Source organism: Rhinopithecus roxellana, chromosome 1, assembly GCF_007565055.1.
Source record: "Rhinopithecus roxellana isolate Shanxi Qingling chromosome 1, ASM756505v1, whole genome shotgun sequence".
Lineage (NCBI taxonomy): Eukaryota > Metazoa > Chordata > Mammalia > Primates > Cercopithecidae > Rhinopithecus > Rhinopithecus roxellana.
The window spans coordinates 111,072,279-111,094,545 of NC_044549.1; the positions used below are offsets into that span (position 1 = coordinate 111,072,279).

The window sequence follows — 22,267 nt, forward strand, 5'->3', positions numbered from 1 at the left end:
AAGACCAAGCATGGCGGCTCATGCCTGTAATCCCAGATCTTTGGGAGGCCAAGGCAGAGGGTCCCTTGAAGTCCAGAATTTGTGATCAGACTGAGCAATAAAACAAGACCCTTGTCTCTACAAAAAAATTTAAAAATTAGCTGGGCACAATGGCATTTGCCTATAGTCACAGCTACCATGGGGGCTGATGTGGGAGGTCCACTTGAACCTGAGAGTTTAAGATTGCAGTGAGCTGTGATAATAGCACTGTACTCCAAACCCAGGCAAGATAGCAAGAACCCATCTCCAAATAAATAAAAATAAAGTAATTTAACAGAAAATAGTATGTTTTATTTATTGATTGATTTTTTTAAATTCCTGATGTTCCAAGTTTTCTTTTGCTATTTTATTTTCCTTATATATAAAACTTTGATTATGAATTCCTTTTTAGCAGGTCTGGTGGCAACAAATTCTCTTAGTTTTACTTTTTGGCAGTGTGTCTTTATTTTATTTTATTTTATTTTTATTTATTTTTTTGAGACGGAGTCTCGCTCTGTCGCCCGGGCTGGAGTGCAGTGGCCAGATCTCAGCTCACTGCAACCTCCACCTCCCGGGTTTACGCCATTCTCCTGCCTCAGCCTCCCGAGTAGCTGGGACTACAGGCACCCGCCACCTCGCCCGGCTAGCTTTTTTTTTTTTTTTTTTTTTTTTTTTGTATTTTTTAGTAGAGACGGGGTTTCACCGTGTTAGCCAGGATGGTCTCGATCTCCTGACCTCGTGATCCGCCCCTCTCGGCCTCCCAAAGTGCTGGGATTACAGGCTTGAGCCACCGCGCCCGGCGTGTCTTTATTTTATACTCATTGTGAAGGACGTTTTTCCTTCATATAGAGTTCTGGATTAACAGGTGTTTTCCCTGAGCACTTTAAAAATAGAAAAATATTATTTTATTTGTTCTGCCCTTCTGGATTTTCTGATGAGAAACCGATGGTCAGTCTAATTATTAAACCTTATCTAGTTAATGTATTAGTTTTCTCTGCCTGTTTTCAGGATTTTAACTTTATCTTTTTAGTTCATAGCTATTTCATTATGATAAGTCTTGGAGTGGATAGTTTTAGTTTATCTTGTCAGGGATTCACTGAGCTTTACATATTTGTTTGTTTATATCGTTTGCAAAATCAAGGAAGTTTTCAGCCATTATTCTTCAAATATTTTTTTCTGCACTATTTTTTTTTTCCTATTCTTCTGATACTCTGATACTAGTAATGTTAACCCTTGGTATTATCCCACTGACCCGTAAAGTTTAGTACATTTTTTAATTTAATAATTTTCCTCTCTGTTCTTCAGACTGGATAATTCTGTTGATCTGTTATTAAGCTCAGTAACTGTGCTTGTAGTCTGCATTTTTATTGAATCCATCCAGTGAATTTTAAATTTTTGTTACTCTCCTTTTTAGTTCTAAAATTTCCATTTGCTCCTTTATTGCTTGTCTTTCTTTGCTGAGACTTTCAATCTTTCCTCTTTACTGCCAACCCAGTTTTTCTTAGAGCATCTTAAAAACAGATGCTTTAAGTTGTCAGATAATTCCAACATCTTTGTTATCTTGGCATTGACATCTCTATTAGTCTGTTCTTGCACTGCTATAAAGAAATACCTGAGACTGGGAAAAGAGGTTTAATTGGCTGATGGTTCTACTGGCTGTATAGGAGCATGATGCTGGCCATTTGCTGGCTTTTAAGGAGACCTCAGAAAACTTACAATCAGGGAAAAGGCAAACAGGGATCTATCACTTCGCATGGCCAGAGCAGGAGGAAAAGAGAGAGTGGAGAGGTGCCACAAACATTTAAACAACCAGATCTCATGAGAACTGTTATCATAAGAACAGCACTGGGGGTATGGTGGTGCTTAACCATTAGAAATTGCCCCCATGACCCAATAACCTACAAGGAGGCCCCACCTCCAGCATTGGAGATTACATTTCAACATGACATTTGGGCAGGGACACAGATCCCAACCATATTATTCTGTTCCTGGCTACCCCCCCAAATCATGTCCTTCTTACATTTCAAAATAAAATTGTGCCTTCCCAGCAGTCCCCAAAGTCTTAACTTATTCCAGCATTAACTCAAAAGTCCACTGTCCAAAGTCTCATCTGAGAGAAGGCTAGTCTCTTCTGCCTGTGAGCCTGTTTGTTTGTTTTTTCTTTTTAAATAAAAAAGAGTTATTCCCAAAATACAATGAGGGCAATGAGGGTACAGCAATTGGGTAAATACTCCTGTTCCAAAAGGAGAAGTCAGCCAAAAGAAAGGCTGCAGGCCCCATGTAAGTCCAAGTCCAAAACCCAGCAGAGTAGTTATTAAATGTTAAGTCTCCAACATAATCTCTTTTGACTTCATGTCTCACATCCAGGGCATACTGGTGGAAGTGGTAGGCTCTCAAAGTCTTGGGCAGTTCCACCTTTGTGGCCATGGCTGCTCTCATGGGCTGATACTGAGTGCCTATGGCTCTTCCAGGTGAAGGCTGCAAGCTGCCGGTGGCTCTACCATTCTGGAGCCTGAAGGATGGTGGCCCTATTCTCACAGCTACACTAGGCAGTGCCACAATGGGGACTCTGTGTGGGTACTCCAACCCACATTTGCCCTCCACAGTCCTGTAGGAGAGGTTCTCCATGAGGCTGTCCCCCTTTAGCGGGCTTCTGCCTGTACATCCAGGTTTTTCCATACATCCTCTGAAATCTAGGCAGAGGTTCCCAAGCCTCAGCTCTTACACTCTGTGTACCTGCAGGCTTAACACCACATGGAAACCACCAATGCTTAATGGTTTCCACCCTCTGAAGCAGCAGCCTGAGCTGCATCCAGTGCCCTGTTAGCCATGGATAGAAGTGGAGCAGCTGGGACGCAGGGAGTAGTGTCCTGAGGTTGTGCAACATGGCAGGGCCCTGCACCTGGCCCAGGAAACCATTCTTCGCTCCTAAGCCTCCAGTCCTATGATGGGAGGGGCTGCCTCAAAGGTCTCTGAAATACATTCAAGGCATTTTTTCCCATTGTCTTGGCTAGGAGCAATTTCTTTCTTTCCAGTTATTTAAATTTCTCAAGATTGCTTGAATTCCTCCACTGAAAATGACTTTTTCTTTTCTACTGCATGGCTGGGCTGCAAATTTTCCAAACTTTTATACTCTGCTTCCCTTTTAAATATAAATTCCAGTTTTAGGTCATTTCTTTGCTCACGCGTATGAGCACAGGTTATTAGAAGCAGGACACATCTTGATGTTTTGCTGCTTAGAAATTTCTGCTGCCAGATACTCGAAATCATCATTTCCAAGTTCAAAGTCTCACAGATCTCTAGCGCAGGGCACAATGTAACCAATTGCTTTGTTAAGGAACAGAAGTACCTTTGCTCTAGTTACTAATACGAAGTCTGTCATTTCCCTCTGAGACTGCATCAGCCTGGACTTCATTGTTCATATTACTATCAACAATTTGGTCACAACAATTTAACAAGTCTCTAGGAAGTTTCAATGTTTCCCTCATCTTCCTGTTTTCTTCTGCGCCCTCCAAGCTGTTCCAGCCTCTGCCTGTTACCCAGTTCCAAAGTTGCTTACACATTTTCAGGTATCTTTATAGCAATATCCCACTCCTCGGTGCCAATTTTCTGTATTAGTCCATTCTTGCACTGCTGTAAAACAATACCTGAGATTGGGTAATTTACAAAGAAAAGAGTTTAATTGGTTCACAGTTCCACAAGCTGTACAGAAAGCATGGTGCTGGCAGTCTGCTTGGCTTTTGGGGAGGCCTCAGGAAACTTACAATGTTGGCAGAAGGCAAATGGGGAGCTAGAACTTCACATGGCTGGAGCAGGTGGAAAAGAGAGATGGGAGAGATGCCATACACTTTTAAACAACTAAATACCATGAGAACTCTTATCACAAGAACAGCGCTAGGGAGATGGTGCTAAACCATTAGAAACCACCCCCATGACCCAATCACCTCTCACCAGGCCCAACCTCCAGCATTGAGGATGACATTTCAGCATGAGATTTGGGTGGGGACACAGAGCTGAACCATATCATCATCTTTCAATTTTCTTTTTCCACATCAGTGGAGGTTTTTCTGGTTCTTTTTGAACTATAATTTACAATCCCAAGCTGCATCTTCTTCATGATCTCCTTGCTACTTACCAGTTTTCTGGGTCTCTTCTATTTTGTTTTTCAGCCAGAAAAAATGAGGTTTTATTTACCCTTTTCATCTCTGTGTGTCCCTCAAATTCATTTGCATTCAAGGCCAAATCACAGGAAGGCAGAGAGTAAAAATGTGACAGGGTGCACCCCATTCTTTTGGAGCCACAGCTCCTTATGTTAAGTGGAAGATTTCTCTCCTTTAGTGTTTTCCACACCTGCGGGCCTTCTCTGATAAAATTACTGCTTTCTCCACAGTGAGACTTCCAGGATCTGGGACATGACAGAATGGAGAAAGTAAAAAATTAAAAAAAAAAAAAAAAAAACCGTGAATTTTCCAACTCTTTTTGAACTTTAGGGATGCTCATTCCCCTGCTCGAGCCAGAAGTAGAGGGCTTCTCCTGGAGCTGTCTCTGCATCTGGTGTCTACTACTATGTTTCAGGATGCCTTGAACCACTATTGGGCCAGGGATACCAGAGAAAAATGTGAAGCTTACTCTGGTTTGATTGTACTTTTTCTGGTCTTCTGTCCCATGTTCTTGCTACTTTTTAATTTCCAGGGTCTTCAAATAGCTGTTCATTCGTTCTGTTTAGGTTAATTAATTGTATTTAGTGGGAGAGACAAGTTAGTATCTGTTTACTGCATCTTATCCATAACTGGAACATATGACCTATTATGTTTTTTGGGTTTTTTAGTTCATGAGTAATTTCTCTTCAGATTATAAATATATTTCAAAACCCTTACCAAGTAGAATTTGAAAAAGAACACAGCAGAACAGCCTACTTTCCTATTATAGGGTATAGTAGTGAGACGTGGATAGTTTGAAAGCACCATGAGGGTGAGGCAGTATGAAGGAGAAAGCAGCAAGTACATAGAAGGTAACTTTTAGTAGGGTTTGTTTTGTAGAATACTAAGTTGGCTTCTGATGCTGGTTTTTTGACCTGTAGTTTCCAGGTTATAGAGTTATAACCTTGAATGGGTTGCTTAAACTCTGTGGACTTCTGTTTCCTGGCCTGTATAATGAAACCATAATAATTCACCTCTGTCAACATATATGAAGTTCCTGGCACATCATAGATGTTTAGTAATTCATATCTAAAACTTAAAGAAACTGAGAATTTAAAATATAGCAAGTCATTTGGAGTCACAATCAGTAGGTAATCCTTAACATCTTTATAGCCGGCTGCTCCTTTAAAAAATGCCTTAAAACTTCTCTAAATATATTAGAAATTTTCATTTTTAAGAATCCCCATTTTCTGTTGGGCCCCATTCAAGTTAGCTTTAAATTGAAATGTAACAACAGTTATCTGTTCAAAAATTTTGAAATATGACTGTTTTACCTACCTTTTCTAGTGCTGTGATTTACTGTTATAAATAATTTAACATATTAAGTTACTTCTACATAGCAGGGTTCCCAAGATAGTATGTGGCCATGAGAATTATATTTTGTAATCTATATTATGAGCAGCACCACAATGAAATAATATAGATAAATACAAAAGTGACAAAATTTGTAAATTCAAAGGAACTGTCTCCCATGTAAATTAACTAATGATAAGAAAGCTTTTAAATAAATGAAACTTAAAAATATAAAGCCTTGTTTTTGTCAAAGAAATTGATGTATGTAAACTTCATCAATCTTGTGGTACATCATCATCCAGAATTTATAGGTAGTCAAATACGGGGAAATGAAAGCATGTCCAGAGATGTGGAAGCATAATTCAAGCTTGTAATGTAGATTTTCTTAAAAGATGTAGCATAAGTTTGTAAACAGTAAAAAAAAAAAAAACCTCATTAGGCATTATTTGTTGGGTACCTACCATATGCAGACATGACTCTATGTATTCCAAATTGGAAGAGAGGAAGTCAAACTATCTTCACAGATGATCTGATTCTGTACCCAGAAACTTCCATAGTCTCTGCCCAAAGACTTCTAGAACTGACAAACAACTTCGTAAAGTTTCAGTGTACAAAATCAGTGTACAACAATCAGTATCATTTCTATACACCAGTAGTGGCCAAACCAGGAACCAAATCAAGAATGCAATACCATACATAATAGCTACAAAAAGAACAAAATATCTAGGAATACAGCTAACCAGGGAGGTGAAAGATTTCTACAATGAGAATTAAAAAACACTGCTGAAAGAAATCAGAGATAACATAAAAACATGGAGAAACATTCCATGCCCATGGATAGGAAGAATCAATACCATTAAAATGGCTCTACTGCCCAAAGCAATGTACAGATTAAATTGTATTCCTATCAAACTACCAATGTCATTTTTCACAGAATTAGAAAGAAATGATTCTGAAATTCATATGGAACAAAAGGATCTCAAATAGTCAAAGTGATCCTAAACAAAAAGAAGAAAACCAGAGGCGTCACACTATCTGACTTCAAACTATATTATAAAGCCACAGAAACCAAAACAACATGGTACTAATACAAAAAACAGACATATAGAACAATAGAACAGAAATAAAGCTATACACTTACAACCATCTGATTTTTAACAAGGTCCACAATACCAAGCAATGGGGAAAGACTTCCTGTTCAATAAAAGGTGCAGGGATAACTGGCTAGCCATTTGCAGAAGATTGTAACTGGACACCTTCCTTTCATTGTATACAAAAATCAACTCGAGATGGATTAAAGACTTAAATGTAAGACCTAAAACTATAAAAGCCCTAGAAGAAAACGTAGGATATACCATTCTGGACATAGGCCTTGGCAAATATGTTGTGATGAAGTCTCCAAAAGCAATTGCAACTAAAACAAAAATAGACAGGTAGGACCTAATTAAACTAAATAGCTTTTGCAGAGTAAAAGAATAGTATTTCCTATCAACAGAGTAAATAGACACCTACAGAATAGGAGAAAATATTCACATACTAAGCATCTGACAAAGGTCAGATATTCAGAATCTATAAGCAATTTAAACAAATCAACAAATAAAAAACAACCCCATTAAAAAATCAGCAAAGGTCACGAATAGACATTTTTAAAAAGAAGACATAAACGTGGTCAACAAGCGTAAGAAAACAGGGTCAACATCAGTAATCATCAGATAAATGCAAATCAAAACCACAATGATATACGATCTGATACCAGTCAGAATGGCTATTATTAAAATGTCAGAAAATAATAGATGTTGGTGAAGTTACAGAGAAAAAGGAATGCTTATACACTGCTGGTGGGAATGTCAATTAGTTCATCCACTATGGAAAGCAGTTTGGAGATTATAATAGAACTGAAAACAGAACTAGCACTTGACCCTGCAGTCCCATTACTGGGTACATACCAAAAGGAATATAAATTGTTCTACCAAAAAGATACATACACTTCTATATTCATTGCAGCACAATGGCAACAACATGAAATCAACTCAGTTGCCCATCAGTGATGTACTGGATAAAGAATATAGGGTACATATACTCCATGGAATACTGTGCAGCCTTAAAAAAGAAGGGAATCATGTCCTGTGTAGCAACATGGATGCAGCTGGAGGCCATCATCCTAAGGGAATTAACACAAGAACAGAAAAGCAAATACTATATCTTCTCAGTTATAGTAGGAGCTAAACATTGAGTACACATGGATACAATGAGGAGGACAATTGACACCAATGCCTTCTTGAGGGCAGAGGGTGGGAGGAGGGTAAGAGTTGAAAAACTACTTGTCAGTTACTGTGCTCATTATGTGGGTGATGAAGTCATTTGTACACCAAATCCCATTGACACGTAATTTAGCCATGTAACAAACCTGCACTCATTCACCCTGAACCTAAAATAAAAGTTAAAAAGGGAAAAATAATAACAAAGGACTACACCATTAAAACATGTTTTAAATTTCTTCCCTTATGGAGCTTATCTTCTAACTGAAGCGTCAATCCAATTTAATTCTCTTTAAGGTTCTTACCTCTTTAAAACTATTTACTCTTTTACCACTGCAAATTTTCTTCCTCCTGTCCCTCTCCTTCTTTCCCTCTCTCAGTGTCCTTCCTAGGAGGCTCCCTCTCCACTGTCCCACCTCTTCTGAACCTCCTCACTCTCTCTGTTACACAGTAACACCTCCAAGCAACAAAAAGACAATAGTATTTCCTTTTTGGTCCGGTGACTTTGTTGGGCCATAGTAGGATGGCAAAGACCTCAGCACTCCCTTTCTAAATATGATCTCCCCTTGGGCCACTTTCCAGGGAGGAATGTGATCAGTTCACAATATGTTTTTAAGAATTTTTTTTATTATCCCTGCATGCATACACATAGAAACATAAACCTGCACACATGCACACAGGAAATCCACCAAAATTTTAAGAATAGTTATTTTGAGAAAGTTGAATTAAGGGTATAGTCACATTTTTATACTTTTATTTCGTGATTTTCTAAAAATGAAAACATACTACTTTTGTAATCAGAAATATGTATGTATGTGTGTGTACCATTGTAACCATTACACAATTACTATTATTATTATTATTATTAGCAATCTAAGTACAGTATTGCAATTCATTCTGACTCTAAACACCCAGAGTTTGCAACTCCACAGGCTTGGGGCCTACTTCCTAACAAGACTGCCTTCACTTAAGACAAGTTTGAGGATCTCCGGACCACCCACACTTCTAACCAACTAGCTACAAATTCAGGTGTTCCCATCAACCCCTCAGGTATGATTATTTCCTAGAATGACTCACAGAACTCAAGAAAGTGCTCTACTTATGATTAAAGTTTTATTATAAATGATATAAATCAGGACCAATCAGTTGAGGAGATCCACGGGGTGAGGCCTAGGAGGGTCATGAACACAAAGCTTTCATGCCTTGTCTCTGTGGGGTTAGGATTCATCATACTCCCAGTACATTGATGTGTTTACCAACCAGGAAGCTAACTAGAGTCAGGTTTTTTATTGGGGTTTCATTACACTGGCATGATTACTTGAATTATTGGCTTCATGGACTGAACGCAGTCTCAAGGCCCCCACCTCCCTGGAGGTCAGGCAAATATGACATTACTCAAAGCTCCAGTTCTCTAATCACATCATGATTCTTCCTGGCATGATCGGCCTCCCTACTACGTTGTCACCTTAGCAAAATCTCAGGTATGGTCCAAGGACCCACCAAGAAAAACAGAAACACTGCTATTACTTGCAAATTCTGAGAGTTTAGAAGTTGCTTTCCCAGAACCCAGGGGAAAGACCAGAATAATTCTCTTTCATGCATTATTTTGTTACATGTAACAACTAAAATTGATTAGCTATCACTTTCTATGGAGACAGAAGAAAATAATTAATACATCAGACATTTAGCAACGTCTAGTAGATACTTCTTTTTAAAGCAAGGTGTATACATTTTCTTAGATCTATTAGCACTTATATTCACCCAGCCTAGTTACTTGTGATATATTAGAGGGTTTATACAATTTAAACATTTAAAGAATATTTATATTTTTATTTAGTTTCATAAAGACTTTCTTATAAATAAAATGTTTTATTACTTCTAATTACTTACACATATATTAGCTCCGTTGCATCTTATAATACCGTGAAGTACTATACCAATATAAACAAATATTCAATTTTCAGAGTACATAATTATAAAAAAAACCTTAATATTTATATGTTGATATAATGAACACTATATTATTTTAATTTTTGGAATATTCCATTAACATAATCTTAGTTTTCTGATCTTTTTAAAGTTTACTAAGGGATACATCCATCGTCTGCATAATATAAGTAATGTCACTATCCTGAACTGAAAGCAAATTTTGTAGCCACTTAAGGTGTACCCTAACTCATTTGTCTTTCATTTAGCTGCAAATAGGAAAAGCCCTTTGGCAATGTCTCCGTTTTTTTTTCTCCCCACTCCTTCCACTTTGAAATTCATTACAAACAGTGCTCATGAAATCCCATTTGCTAGAACATTACTGGATATAGAAGATGGGAATTAATGGTGTCAGCTCAGAACCCAGAATAGAATCTTACATATGGATGCTCAGTAATATGTGCTGAGTTGCTGACTGGCAGACAGCTTTTTTTTTTTTTTTAATACCACTATTAAACACACACATTTATTCTTGGTCTCTTCCTCAGTTAGTATGTCTTACTAGTGAAATCGTAGTAATAATGCAAGTTTATTGAGGATTTTTTTTATATGATAGGCACTGTTTTAAGTGCTATACAAATGTAGTTGTTTTAGTCTTCACAATATTTCTGTGAGGTTGATCCAGCCATCGTCATCCCCATGATTAACAGGATAACCTAAGAACAGATCAGTCACTCAAGATTACACAGCGATCAGAAAAAGACCTGAGATTTGAACCCACACTCTGGACCACTGTCCATACTGTCTGAAGTGTGCTGGAATATACTATTTGTAGTCACACAGTCTTCTGCTTTTCTCCGGGTATTCTTAAGGGAAGATTAAGATGGACAAAGAATATAATCTCCTATCATAATAAACACATAATAAACACAAAAGGGATATCATAGTAGCTGGCATAGGACTTTGCAGGAGCGAGATATTTTTCTTGTCCCTGCTAAGAAGCAGAAGGAATTGTTCATTTATCTGCTTTCTTTTCTCCTCGCAGGGTTAAAGGCACTGGAGACAGACAGGACCCAGAGTTTTAGAATGCATATGCCATTTCCAAGCCTTGTGCCTGGAGATTCTCACTGCCCAGAGCCTCCCTTGTGTAGAGGCCAGGACAGCTTCCAGTAAATACTCTACTGTAAAGATCTAATCCTCTTTTGAGTTTTGTGATTGAATTTTCAAATACCCCTGGTGTGAGTTCTAGAACTTGTGGTTTTATTGAGTTCTGAGAGTGTGTCACTGTTTACAATGGTGAAATTGACAAGCGAGCATATAACACAGCTGCGCTTGTTGGGTGCTGCAAGTGATATCCATTTAATAGCATATAAGATACAACACTCTTGCTATAGGATGCAATTTAAGATATCAGGGCTGCCGTGCAAGGCAGCAAACCTCAATCTCACCAACCTTGTCCTGTCTAGCCCATGTCTTCTTTCTCTCTTAATTACATTGCAGGCAGCCCAGATTCCCCTGTATGCATACCATGCCCCTAAAATACCAAGGCCTCTGCAATTAACAGCTCTCCAGACTTTGTAATACTAAACTGTTATGGAGATACAGCTCAGTTTTTCCAATCTGGTTTCTGACAGATGTAAAGCCAAAAATCAGTTTTTTCAAGGTAAGGCACTTTTTGTTGTTGCTAAGTGATAGGGAAATCTGAAGCGATTCACTGAATATTAAAGGAGGATTAAGTTAGCATTCATGCTTCTACCAACTGGGAATTACCCTGTCTTGCACAGTATTTTGGCTAAAACTATGTTGTAAAATTTTATAAGAAAGGGAATAGAACATAGAGTGGTGAGAAAAAAATACTAGCAGCTCAGACGAGATGGAAGGTAAGCAGACTTCGAGTATCTGAAGCTTGTGAGGCAATATGTAGGTATTTTTCTTTTATTTAAACTCATTGAGATTAGTTGCTTTGTAATACTTTAAATATTTCTAAAATTTTACTAATTTATTTTTTCAAGTTATCATTCAGTTACTTGAACTAGATTTGAACACTTAATAATGCCTGGCATTGTTGAGAACTGTTATTTTTGTTTACATTGAGTTAGTCTCAGACATGCCTGATCATAAGGATCACCTGGAACTGTGTTAAAGGTAAAGATTTCCAGGCCTGGACCCCAGAGGTGCTACTTCAGGTTTGGAGTCCAGAATTCTATATTTTTTCCAAGTTTTATTTTGAAATTAAATATTTAAAAATTAATATTCAAATTTATTTCTTCATTGAGATTCAGCAATTGTTAAAAGTTTGCCACTATAGATAGCTAGATAGGTGATAGGTGGACAGATAGATAGATATAATAATTTGGCCTCTTTTCACTAAGACATTTAATTATCTTTTGTAATTAGTTTCCACTGTGGCTCCTTGATAGCTTGTAACCTATAGTGTAACAACAGACCATTACATGGAAGAAGCTGACACTCAACATATAACTGTCAAATGGTTCTTGTTTATTGTGAAATAATGCCATACATATAAATATGCATATTTAAACGTATACATACCCTTTAAAAACTAATGACAAGACATTAGCCTTGTTCTTATCACCCTAATAGAACTTTAATATTGGCAGGAACTTAGGGTTCCTTGTGGGCCACAACTAAACAGCCACCCCTCATCACTTCTTTACACATAACCCTTTTCTGAAATTTGGTGTTTTTAATTCCCTAGCATTTCGTTAAAGTTTTCCTCTATATATTTATCAGATAAAGTGCTTTGTTTAGAATTCCTGCTACTGAACATTCTTATATGGGATCATACTACATGTATTCTCCAGTGATTTGCTTTTTCTGTTGTGTTGTAACTTTGAGATTGATCTCTGTCCACCTGCACAACTGTAATTTGTTTTCACTACAGTATACTATTATATCATGTGAATGTACCAGAATTTATTTATTCAGTCTACTGTTGATGGACATTAGGCAAGTTTTCGTTCCTTTTAATATGAATAGTGTTATCAAGAACATTCTTGTCTATATCCTGTGTACATGTGCAAGATTCACTTGCAGGTACATACCTAGGAGTGTCTAAAGTTCTGGAAAGCTGTGGTCATTTTCCTCAACAACAGGGATTACCATCATTAAGGAATATGACTAACTCCTTGAACTCCCTTGGCTGGCCCAGAATTGGGTCTGACTTTTTGGTATGTCCCAGAATAAATAAATAAATATATATATATATATACACACACACATACATTTATATTATTTATAATTATATATTATGTGTATTATTTTATATTTAAATATTATTTAATATATTTAAAATATAAATGTAAAATGTATATTATATATTAAATATATAGTTAAAACTTTTTACATAATATGTATTATATAAAAATAAATACATATCTTTAAAAATATATATTTTTTAAGCTTCAAGACACATCGGGCACCGTACAACAAACTGCAGCTCCAGAGGTGAGTGGAGATGGTCCAAGACTGGTTAAACTTTCATCCATCTTGGCAAGACAATCATTTCAGCTGGAAATCTGCATACTGGCTCATACTAGGGCAGTTTTCATTGAGTCAGCTCAGTGCCCATATTGATGACTCCCTCATATGGTGTTTGAATGCTTCTTTGACCTACTCTAACTTTTTTACTGCACTTGGATGACACAAATGACTCTGCATTCTTATAAACATGATCACATCTTGAAAAGTACATAGGCTTAGGATTTAGAAGCACTTGCCTTTAGCAGATTTGGCCATTTGCACATTAGAGAGTTGTTATAATCAGAGATATATGAAAAGCATCGGGCCCTTTGCCTAACATTTGATAAGCATTCAGTAAAGTATAGCCTTTGTTGATATTCTTTTTGTTATTTGTCATTACTCAGAACTCAGAAATTCAGATATACTATAATTCCCTTCTCTAATAATAGCCACTTTTTTTTGCCTGATTGAATTCAGAAAATTTTACCTTCACCCTCATTCCTTGTTTCAAATCTCATCTCGACTTCTAGTCTCCTTCTCTGAGTTATTCTCATAATGTTCCTATACATATTTTTAATTTAAATGTTTAACTTCTTTTGGTCTCTTCCTAAACATAACATGTCCTAGTCTAAACTTTCAATTTTTACTCTCCTTCATCCCCACTATCCTCCTCTCTAGTTTTGTTAATAGCATCACCATCAACTCAGTTACCTTGGGCTAAAACTCAGAATCCTCTTCCACTCCTCTCTTTACCTTAGTCCATCAGCAACTTCTGGAGGCCCTGCTTCCAAACCGTGTCATGCCCCTGTCCACTCCTAATCCTCTGCAGTGTCACCTCCCCTATCTAAGCCGGCGTCAGCTCTCACCTGAATTGCTGCTGCCATCCCTCACTGCTCCCTGCTTCGACTCTTTCTCTCGGTGTATGGTGTCGATCAGATCTGATCACTCCACTGACTGAATCCTCCAGACTTCCCAGTACCAAATACTGAAAATGCCAACCACCTTGCCATGGCCTTCAGATGAGATCAGACCTCTCTGTCTCCATGTCTTACCTCAGTTCCCTTCACTCACTGTGGCCCAGTCACTCCTAACCGCTTTCTTTTTTCATCCCATCAATATCTCAAGCTCACTGCCATCTCTGACCCTTTGCACTAATTTCCTATCTTCCTAGAACTCTCTTCCCACAATTGTAGTGTAATGTTTATTTTTCATAGTTCAAACAGCTCAAAGGTCACTTCCTGAGACAGGCTTTCCCTGACTCTCCTAGAACTAACCATCCATGTTTCTCTTAAGCCTGTTACATTGTTTTCCTCATAACTGTACTATCTATAAACTTCAACATTTCTTGACATGTTTTTTAAAATCTCATCCTACTACAATATAAACTGCAGCACAGTAGGCGGCAGAGTGTCTGCTCCACTGCTGTACTCTCAGCATCTGTATTAGCGCCTCGTACGTAATAGGTGCTCAGTAAGTATTTGTTGAATTAATGAAGGGACAAATGTAAAGTAGCTAGAGGTTAAAAAAATTACAGAAGTCCTTACCTGTGTCACTGAGTAGTAATACTATTTATTATGTATATATTTTAAAGGCATTAACATTTTTTATTTTTCAGGATTAATTGGAATTCTTCGAAATGTCAGGTAAGTTTTTGTGAATAAATTTGAACATGCTTTATTTTCAAATGTGAATTTTGTGATTATTTTCCCTAAGGGGGACTTTATCTCATTTTGATTTTTTTTGTTTAACATTTGGCAAATATAAATACGTGTGTGTGTGTGTGTTGTGTATATATATGTGTATATATGTATGTATATATTTATTATTTATGTATATAGATGTTCCTATCATTGTCAGAAAAAGATTAAAAAGAGACTTAAAGTGGGGTACATATCTACTGAATAATCTTTGAATTTGTGGGGAAAATTAGGTAATAAAAAAAGCAAGATTAGGAAAGCAGTTCTGCAAAGAGAGGTTGTAGTAATAAAGAGCCTGTGGCAAGGCCCTGCCTTGGTAGAGGAGGGTGAAAGTAGGCCTTGTATTTTCTAGTAGCTTACATAATGAGAGAAAAACCACATTTATGGATTTTTGTTTGCTAGGAGATAAAAGTCAACTGGTTGTTTAGGAAACAGCTTTTTTTGTAGTAAGCTCAGAGAGAAATTAGTCTCTAATCTCAATAAGAAGACAAGGTGCAACATCATGAAACTGACTTCAGTACTTCCCTTGCAGCAATTACTGTGACCTAGATTGCTTTTAGAAAGAATACAGTGAAAATGTGAGTCACTGGAGATCTAGACTAAACTATTGCTAATTCAGTTATGTGTGACACCACTGTTTATTAAACCATTATGTGTTTATGGTGCTATGTTGTGAATCTTTTTAGACAGCACTTTCCAAAAAGAATTAGGAAAAAAATCAATTTCACTCTCTAAATGCCTGTGTTCTCCATATTATGTAATGGGAAAAATAATTTTTGCTCTTATGCCAGGAATTTACTTTGTAGGTAAGAGCATCAGGGCATTTGAACAACTGGTATAAAAGCTCATTGCTTTGATCACAAGCACAATGTAATTGTTTAGTTCTATTTTTAAATATATGTTCAGTTTGAAAATTCATGAAATTTATTAATAGGTAGTGTCTCATATATGATGAATTCTTCTTATAGGAAATATAGGAGTGTATTTCCAGTTGATTATATTTCTTGATGCATACCAATAAGAAAAAAAAAAAGAATATATTTTGTCATCATATTATTGTTTCCTTTGTAAGTCATGTTCCCTCTCTTCTCCTGAAGGTGTAGTACCCACAGCCCCTGAACAGCCTGCAGGTGAAATGGAAAATCAAACAAAACCACCAGATCCAAGGCCTGATGCTCCTCCTGAATACAATTCTCATTTTGTACCAGGTGGGTTAAATATTCATAAAGAATATTCTCCTTTCCTAAAAACCATACTAATGATTAAAATTGTTTTTTAAGTTAACAAATTAATTGACTGATTTAATAAGTAAATAAATATTGGATGCCGATATGGTGCCACATAGTTTACTGTCTGTCAGTTAGAATACATTCCTATAGCCATAGGAGTTACAGACTTTTAGAAGGAAGTTGTGCAAATATTGATGACATTCTCTCCATTCTATATGGAGATATGAAGAGAGTGTTGTAAGGACACAGAAGACAGTATCTGACATTGCCAGGGATTTGAGGAAAGCCCTGACTAAGGAGGTCAGGTTTTGCTGTCATGATAAAAATTTCACAAGCAAAGAAAAGGGGGAAAGGACTATCCTTAGCAGAAAGAATCATATGTCCGAAAGTACAGGGTCATGAAAGTCTGGTGTGAGGCATGCATGAGACACATGGCAGATGTGCAGAGAAATGGAAGTGAATGGCCATGGGTGCTGATTAAGGAGTTTATCTTTCTGGCAAATATTTTTATAAGTCTGAATGCACTACTGGTGATGTTTTGGGAGAATAAATACTTATATAGTGCTAGTGTAAATGTGAGATATTTCGATCGTTAGAAAACAATTTGGCCAAGTTTAAAATTCTAAACATTAAAAATGCCCTTACTTTTGGCCAAGAAAATAGTTTCAGTTAGTATTGTCTTTAAATACATTTTTATGACTTACATAATGATGTAGATACTGCAGTAATATTTTTTTAAAATATATATTTACGTGTATATTTAGAAGTAGAAACCATTGCGTTATGCCCTGAAGGGGGAAAAGAAACGGTGATATGTACAATATAATGGCAAAAGGTTTTTCGTTTTTTTTTGAGACAGAGTTTTGCTCTTGTTGCCCAGGCTGGAGTGCAATGGTGCGATCTTGGTTCACCACAACCTCCGCCTTCCAGGTTCAAGCGATTCTCCTGCATCAGCCTTCGGAGTAGCTGGGATTACAGGCATGCGCCACCACACCCGGTTAATTATTTTTTTCAGTAGAGACAGGGTTTCTCCATGTTGGTTAGGCTGGTCTTGAACTCCTGACCTCAAGTGATCCTCCCACCTTGGCCTCCCAAAGTGCTGGGATTACAGGTGTGAGCCACCGCGCCTGGCCGAAGGTTTTTTTTTTTTTGGCTCTAGACCTATGATTCATGCAGCTCAGGTGGCTTCTTTACTTACAGTGTTTTCTGAAAGCATCAGGATTTCCTTTTTTCTCTTTTCCTAATATATATGTGTGTTATGAGGATAAAATGCATTATAACATACTGCGTTAATAGCTTGATCTTTCCTAAATCCAGGGTATTAAAAATTAAATTATTAAATTATAATCATGCTTTATCTGATAGTTTCTCTATATGTCACTGCAGTGACTTCCAACATGATATACAAGATCTATCTTGTATTTACCAATTACTCTATATCCAGAAACCTGGACTCCACTAGAACAGAAACTTCACCATTTCTGAGAAAAACTTTGGTTATACATCATGTTCTCATCTGATAAAGCATATGTCTGTTCTTCTCTATATCAATAATTCAGCAAGAGAGTAGGCTACATCCTTCAAATTAAATGACAAGATAAGTCGTAAAAATACTATAGTTGAGACCACACAACTAGTGAATTTTCAGTTATAAAATATAGCAAAATTTCGCTCTGATCGCCACCTAGTGGCTAGACTGTAAACTTACGAAGACTGACCAAAATTGTCACTGTGAGTCAAATTAAGAATCTTGAAATCTGTACTCGAATTATTTAGTGTTAATGAATTTATTAAATTTCTTTACATAATTTCAATTTGCATTATAGTGTTGGATATGTGTTCCCACCAAAAATAATTTTATCCACCATTCTTGTTTAAAAAATAAAGAAACCTTTGTTATATTTAGTATTAAAGAGAAAATGGCATGATTTCCTGATGTTCAAAATAACTAGGAAAACTCAAATCCTATCAGGCAGTGTTTCTTACACCATTATTCGTACGATAACACTCCATAACAGAGGTCTTTATTTACATAAGTCTGAGATGCTATAATTACACAAAGTTAAACTTACTTTGTTTTGTTTTGCTTTGTTTTCCTGCAGAAGCAATCAGAACTCTTATGAAAACTTCAAAGCTTAGAAGAAAGTATAATATACCAATTTCTCACATATAACTTGATCATATTTTTTCCTTCTTTTATCTCTGGATAATACGTACTTATAACAAAAATCGTTCAATTACATAAACGTGTATTTAATTTTAAAATAAATATAAATTTAATTTTAAAAAATATAATCTCCGTACGAATAGCCTCAAAATCTAAATAGTAATTTTTTTCTGATTTATTGATCTTCAAGTTTTGTAACATGAGTTGCTTTTTTATTAAAAGTACATGGTAAATTAATCATTAACTAATTGAAGTGATATAATTAATATTCTTGATAATTCATATGATTTTTAGTTGCATTGTTATTTTTAATAATGGTTAAAAAAAGAAGGTATGGATATCTGATTTCTAGTCCAACTTGGATACTCTTAAATACAATTCTTAAAGGAATTAAAGTGTATTCTTCATGACAAACTTAAATACATACTTTCCTTCACTTTTTTCCAAATACATTATACTTTTTTCTCACTTAACTCTATTGCTTCCTGTTACCATTTTTTTTTCCTTTAGTCTGCTTACTCTCAGTTTCTGTCAAAAACTGTGTCCCTACTCTTAAAAGCTGTTGTTCCCAGAATTATTTGGTCTACTCCCCTGGTCTTCCCTGCCCTTCCCCATCTCCTTCTCTCTCCTCTCCCGGTCACCCTTCCTTTTACACACTCTTCTAAGTGATCTTGTTAATACTGAAGGTTTCCTTTTCCTTCATCACTTATGAGCTACATACCCACAGATCATGTCAGTCTGCTAGTCTCTAAACTTGCACTTCCAACTGCCTATAGACTGCTTCTCATGAAAAACCATTGAATCTCAAACTCAGTGACAACCAGCCCAACTTTGTTATCTTGCTTCTAAACTCTATTTTTTTCCTCCATTCTTCCCACACACTAGAGGCCTGTAGGATCCCAAGCCAGAAAGTTGAGAATCTTTTCTCATATCCAGTCCACTTCAAAGTCAATGTTGTATCTTAAATGTCAATTACTATTTCTCCACTCTATGCTCCTTTCACCAAAATCAGCTTTCCTTGCCTTCTAGCCAGACCTTTGCAAGTACTTCCTACCTAATCTGACCTCCTATATAAATAATTCTAGATGTAAAACTAATCACTTTACTTTGCATTTGATTGGCATAAAGTTCAAAGTCTTTCATAATCTTCATTCCATCCTATCTTTCTAGCCTTGTCTACTAAATCTCCACACACAGCGGTTTGTCTTGTAATAGTGAACCTCCTCTATGCACCTGCTTGTTCTTGTCTGTTTGCCTGTAAAACCTTTCCCCATCATGGAGATGCTGGTTAGGTCTAGTGGGTTAGCACCTATATCGTAGTATACCTTCTCTGCATAGGTTAGGTACCCCTCCTGTCTAATCCCTTAACACACTATGCATCTACCTATGATTATGCCAATTACTTGCTTTGTGACCATTCACCTTTTTTTATACATCTTTGTAGCCTCCACAGAACTTGCTGCCCTTGGAGATAGGCATGCATTTGTATGTCTTTCTGTCTTATATTTCTAGCAGCAAGCACAGAAGCTGGTCCTTGAAATGGGCTTGAGGAATATTTCATAGATAAAAGAATCTTTGATTTATCTCCTGGCCTTGTTTTTTAGTATTAGTAGAATTTCACGATTCATGACTATTATGAGTGGCATTTTTATGAGTAACCAAAACGTCTTAGACTTCACCTTCAAAGACGACTGGCTTTCGCAGTCTTGGTTGACCCCAGACTACTGCATAGTCCCATGATGTCCCATGGAGGTGAAAGGGTAGAACTTAAGGACTTAAAAATAGCTGCTAGCTAGAGATGCCAATCCAGTGTATAGGCCAAAGCCTTCCATAGAATCACGCCTGGCGTGCTCTTCTTTCTTGCCTCTGATCTAGGAGGAGTATTAACATGATGCATTTAAGGACATTTCTGCAGTCAGAATGCTGGAATTCTAATTCTCCTCCTTATACATCAGCTAGTGACTTTCACCAAGTTATTTAACCTCCCTATGCCTCAGTTTTCTTCTCTATAAGGATAATAATAGTATCTACTATATAGGGTTGATGTAAAGATTACAAGATTTAGTAGTACTTGTAAAGTTGTTAGAATAAGGGCTGGAATATGATGAGAGCTCAATGAGTGTTAGTTATTATCTTTCTTTTTCTTTTCTTTTTTTAACAAACATAGGTTTCTCTAATAGGACTTTCTTCCAGATCTGGGTGGTATCCAGGACCCAGTTCTTTGGGGGCTCTGAGAGAGACCATAATCTCCACCTTATCACATTTAAGTGAATTTTTAATTCTGCAAGAGTGACTTTTTCAAAAACCAGCTGCCTATGGGACTGTCTACATTTGTTTGTTTGTTTGTTTGTTTGTTTGTTTGTTTTTGAGACAGAGTGTTGCTCTGTTGCCCAGGCTGGAGTGCAGTGGCGCAATCTCGGCTCACGGTAACCTCCGCCTCCTGGCTTCTAAAATATTCTCCTGCCTCAACCTTCAGAGTAGCTGGGATTACAGGCACGGACCACCACACCCGGATAATTTTGTGTTTTCAGTAGAGACAGGGTTTCACCATGTTGGCCAGGCTGGTCTCAGACTCCTGACCTCAGGTGATCCACCCACCTCGGCCTCCTAAAATGCTAGGATTACAGGCGTGAGCCACGGCGCCCAGCCGGGACTGTGTCTACATTTTTCAGGAGATGTCAATCCCTTCCCTACAAAGCTGTGTGGCGTTGCTCTTTGATTGCAAAAGACAGAAGATTTGCTAGTCCTATAGACTTACAGTTCCCAAAACTGAGTTTACTTAGGGAAATGTAATACCATTTGTGGAGCTGTAACAATACAGCCCAAATTGGGCTTCTACTGTTGTAGCCTTGTTCGTTTTTGTACACTTATCTGGACACGAGGTGAATCTCAGCTTCTAACATCTTTCAGCTGTCATCTGGACTGAAAATCCAGTAATTTTTGGGCAGATACACAAAAAAACACGTATACATACATATACACATATTACAAGGAAAAGCGGTAATTTTCAGAAGGAAACTACAGTTTAACCTATATTTAGGTAAGATTTATTTTTTTTCTTCAAGGTGGAAATCTACAGAGAAAAATCTCCAACCATAGTAAAAACAAGCACTTATATGATTATCCATTGCAGTGTTGCAACATTGTTTCCATCGTTTTCATTTCAGAATAGAATCTTTGCTTTCCTTTTATTAGTTAAGTAAAAAGATCTGTAAATCATTGGCTTTCAAATATTCTTGATGATAATCTAATATAACACATAGTGAACAATACATATATATATTCAATATATTTATATATAAGTAACACAAGTTTCACTAGACAATACTGAATATAAAGTGAATATATAGCATACTAATAATACAGTTTCATATTTTCTATTTTATTCTTTTCTAGTTGACTATATTTTCAAAATTAATATTTGAATTATTAAATTGATTTTAATGATCTATGAATATTTCTTCAGTTTGCAAAATGCTGTATCAAAACAGTGTTTCTCAAACTTAGTAGTTGATAAGAATTGGTGAAATATCAGACAAAATATACTTGGAGAAAAAAATTATTACTAGAGATGATGGTCATTTTATAATAATGAAAATGTCAATCATCACGAAGACAGAATGAGTATATACATGTATACACATAAAAACAGTGCTTCAAAATGTATGAAGTAAAACTGGTAGAATTGAAGGGTGAAATAGATAATACAATAATGGTTGGAGACTGTAGTACCCCACTTACAATAATAGATAGAACAACTAAGCAGAAGATCAAAAAGGAAACAGAAGATGTGAGCAACACTATAAACCAAACCGGGCACAACAGACAGTCTACGACAGACACTCCAGACATAATAGCATAATAGAACACGCTGCCGAACAACAACATAATACACATTCTTCTTGAAACATATGGCATTCTACAGTATTGTGGTTAGGTCATGAAACAAGTCTCAACAAATTTAAAACAATTAAAATCCTATAGAATATATTCTTCT

General features: G+C 36.7%; 1 protein-coding gene across 5 annotated transcripts in view; it reads left to right on the top strand.

Annotated features, from left to right (window-relative positions):
• The window catches only part of PLSCR4 (phospholipid scramblase 4), a 66,387-nt gene that overhangs the window by 15,366 nt on the left and 28,754 nt on the right, over positions 1-22,267 (top strand). Inside the window, exons 2-5 of one of the 5 annotated variants that reach the window (XM_030929221.1) lie at positions 8,701-8,818; positions 13,118-13,162; positions 14,793-14,820; positions 15,972-16,082. In XM_030929221.1, the coding sequence (XP_030785081.1) occupies positions 14,814-14,820; positions 15,972-16,082 (118 nt within the window). In that variant the 5' untranslated portion in view covers positions 8,701-8,818; positions 13,118-13,162; positions 14,793-14,813. Of the gene's footprint in view, positions 1-8,700; positions 8,819-12,771; positions 12,886-13,117; positions 13,163-14,545; positions 14,648-14,792; positions 14,821-15,971; positions 16,083-22,267 lie in introns of those variants that run through there. The other 4 variants (XM_030929232.1, XM_010363396.2, XM_010363397.2 and 1 more) reach the window with 4 other exon arrangements.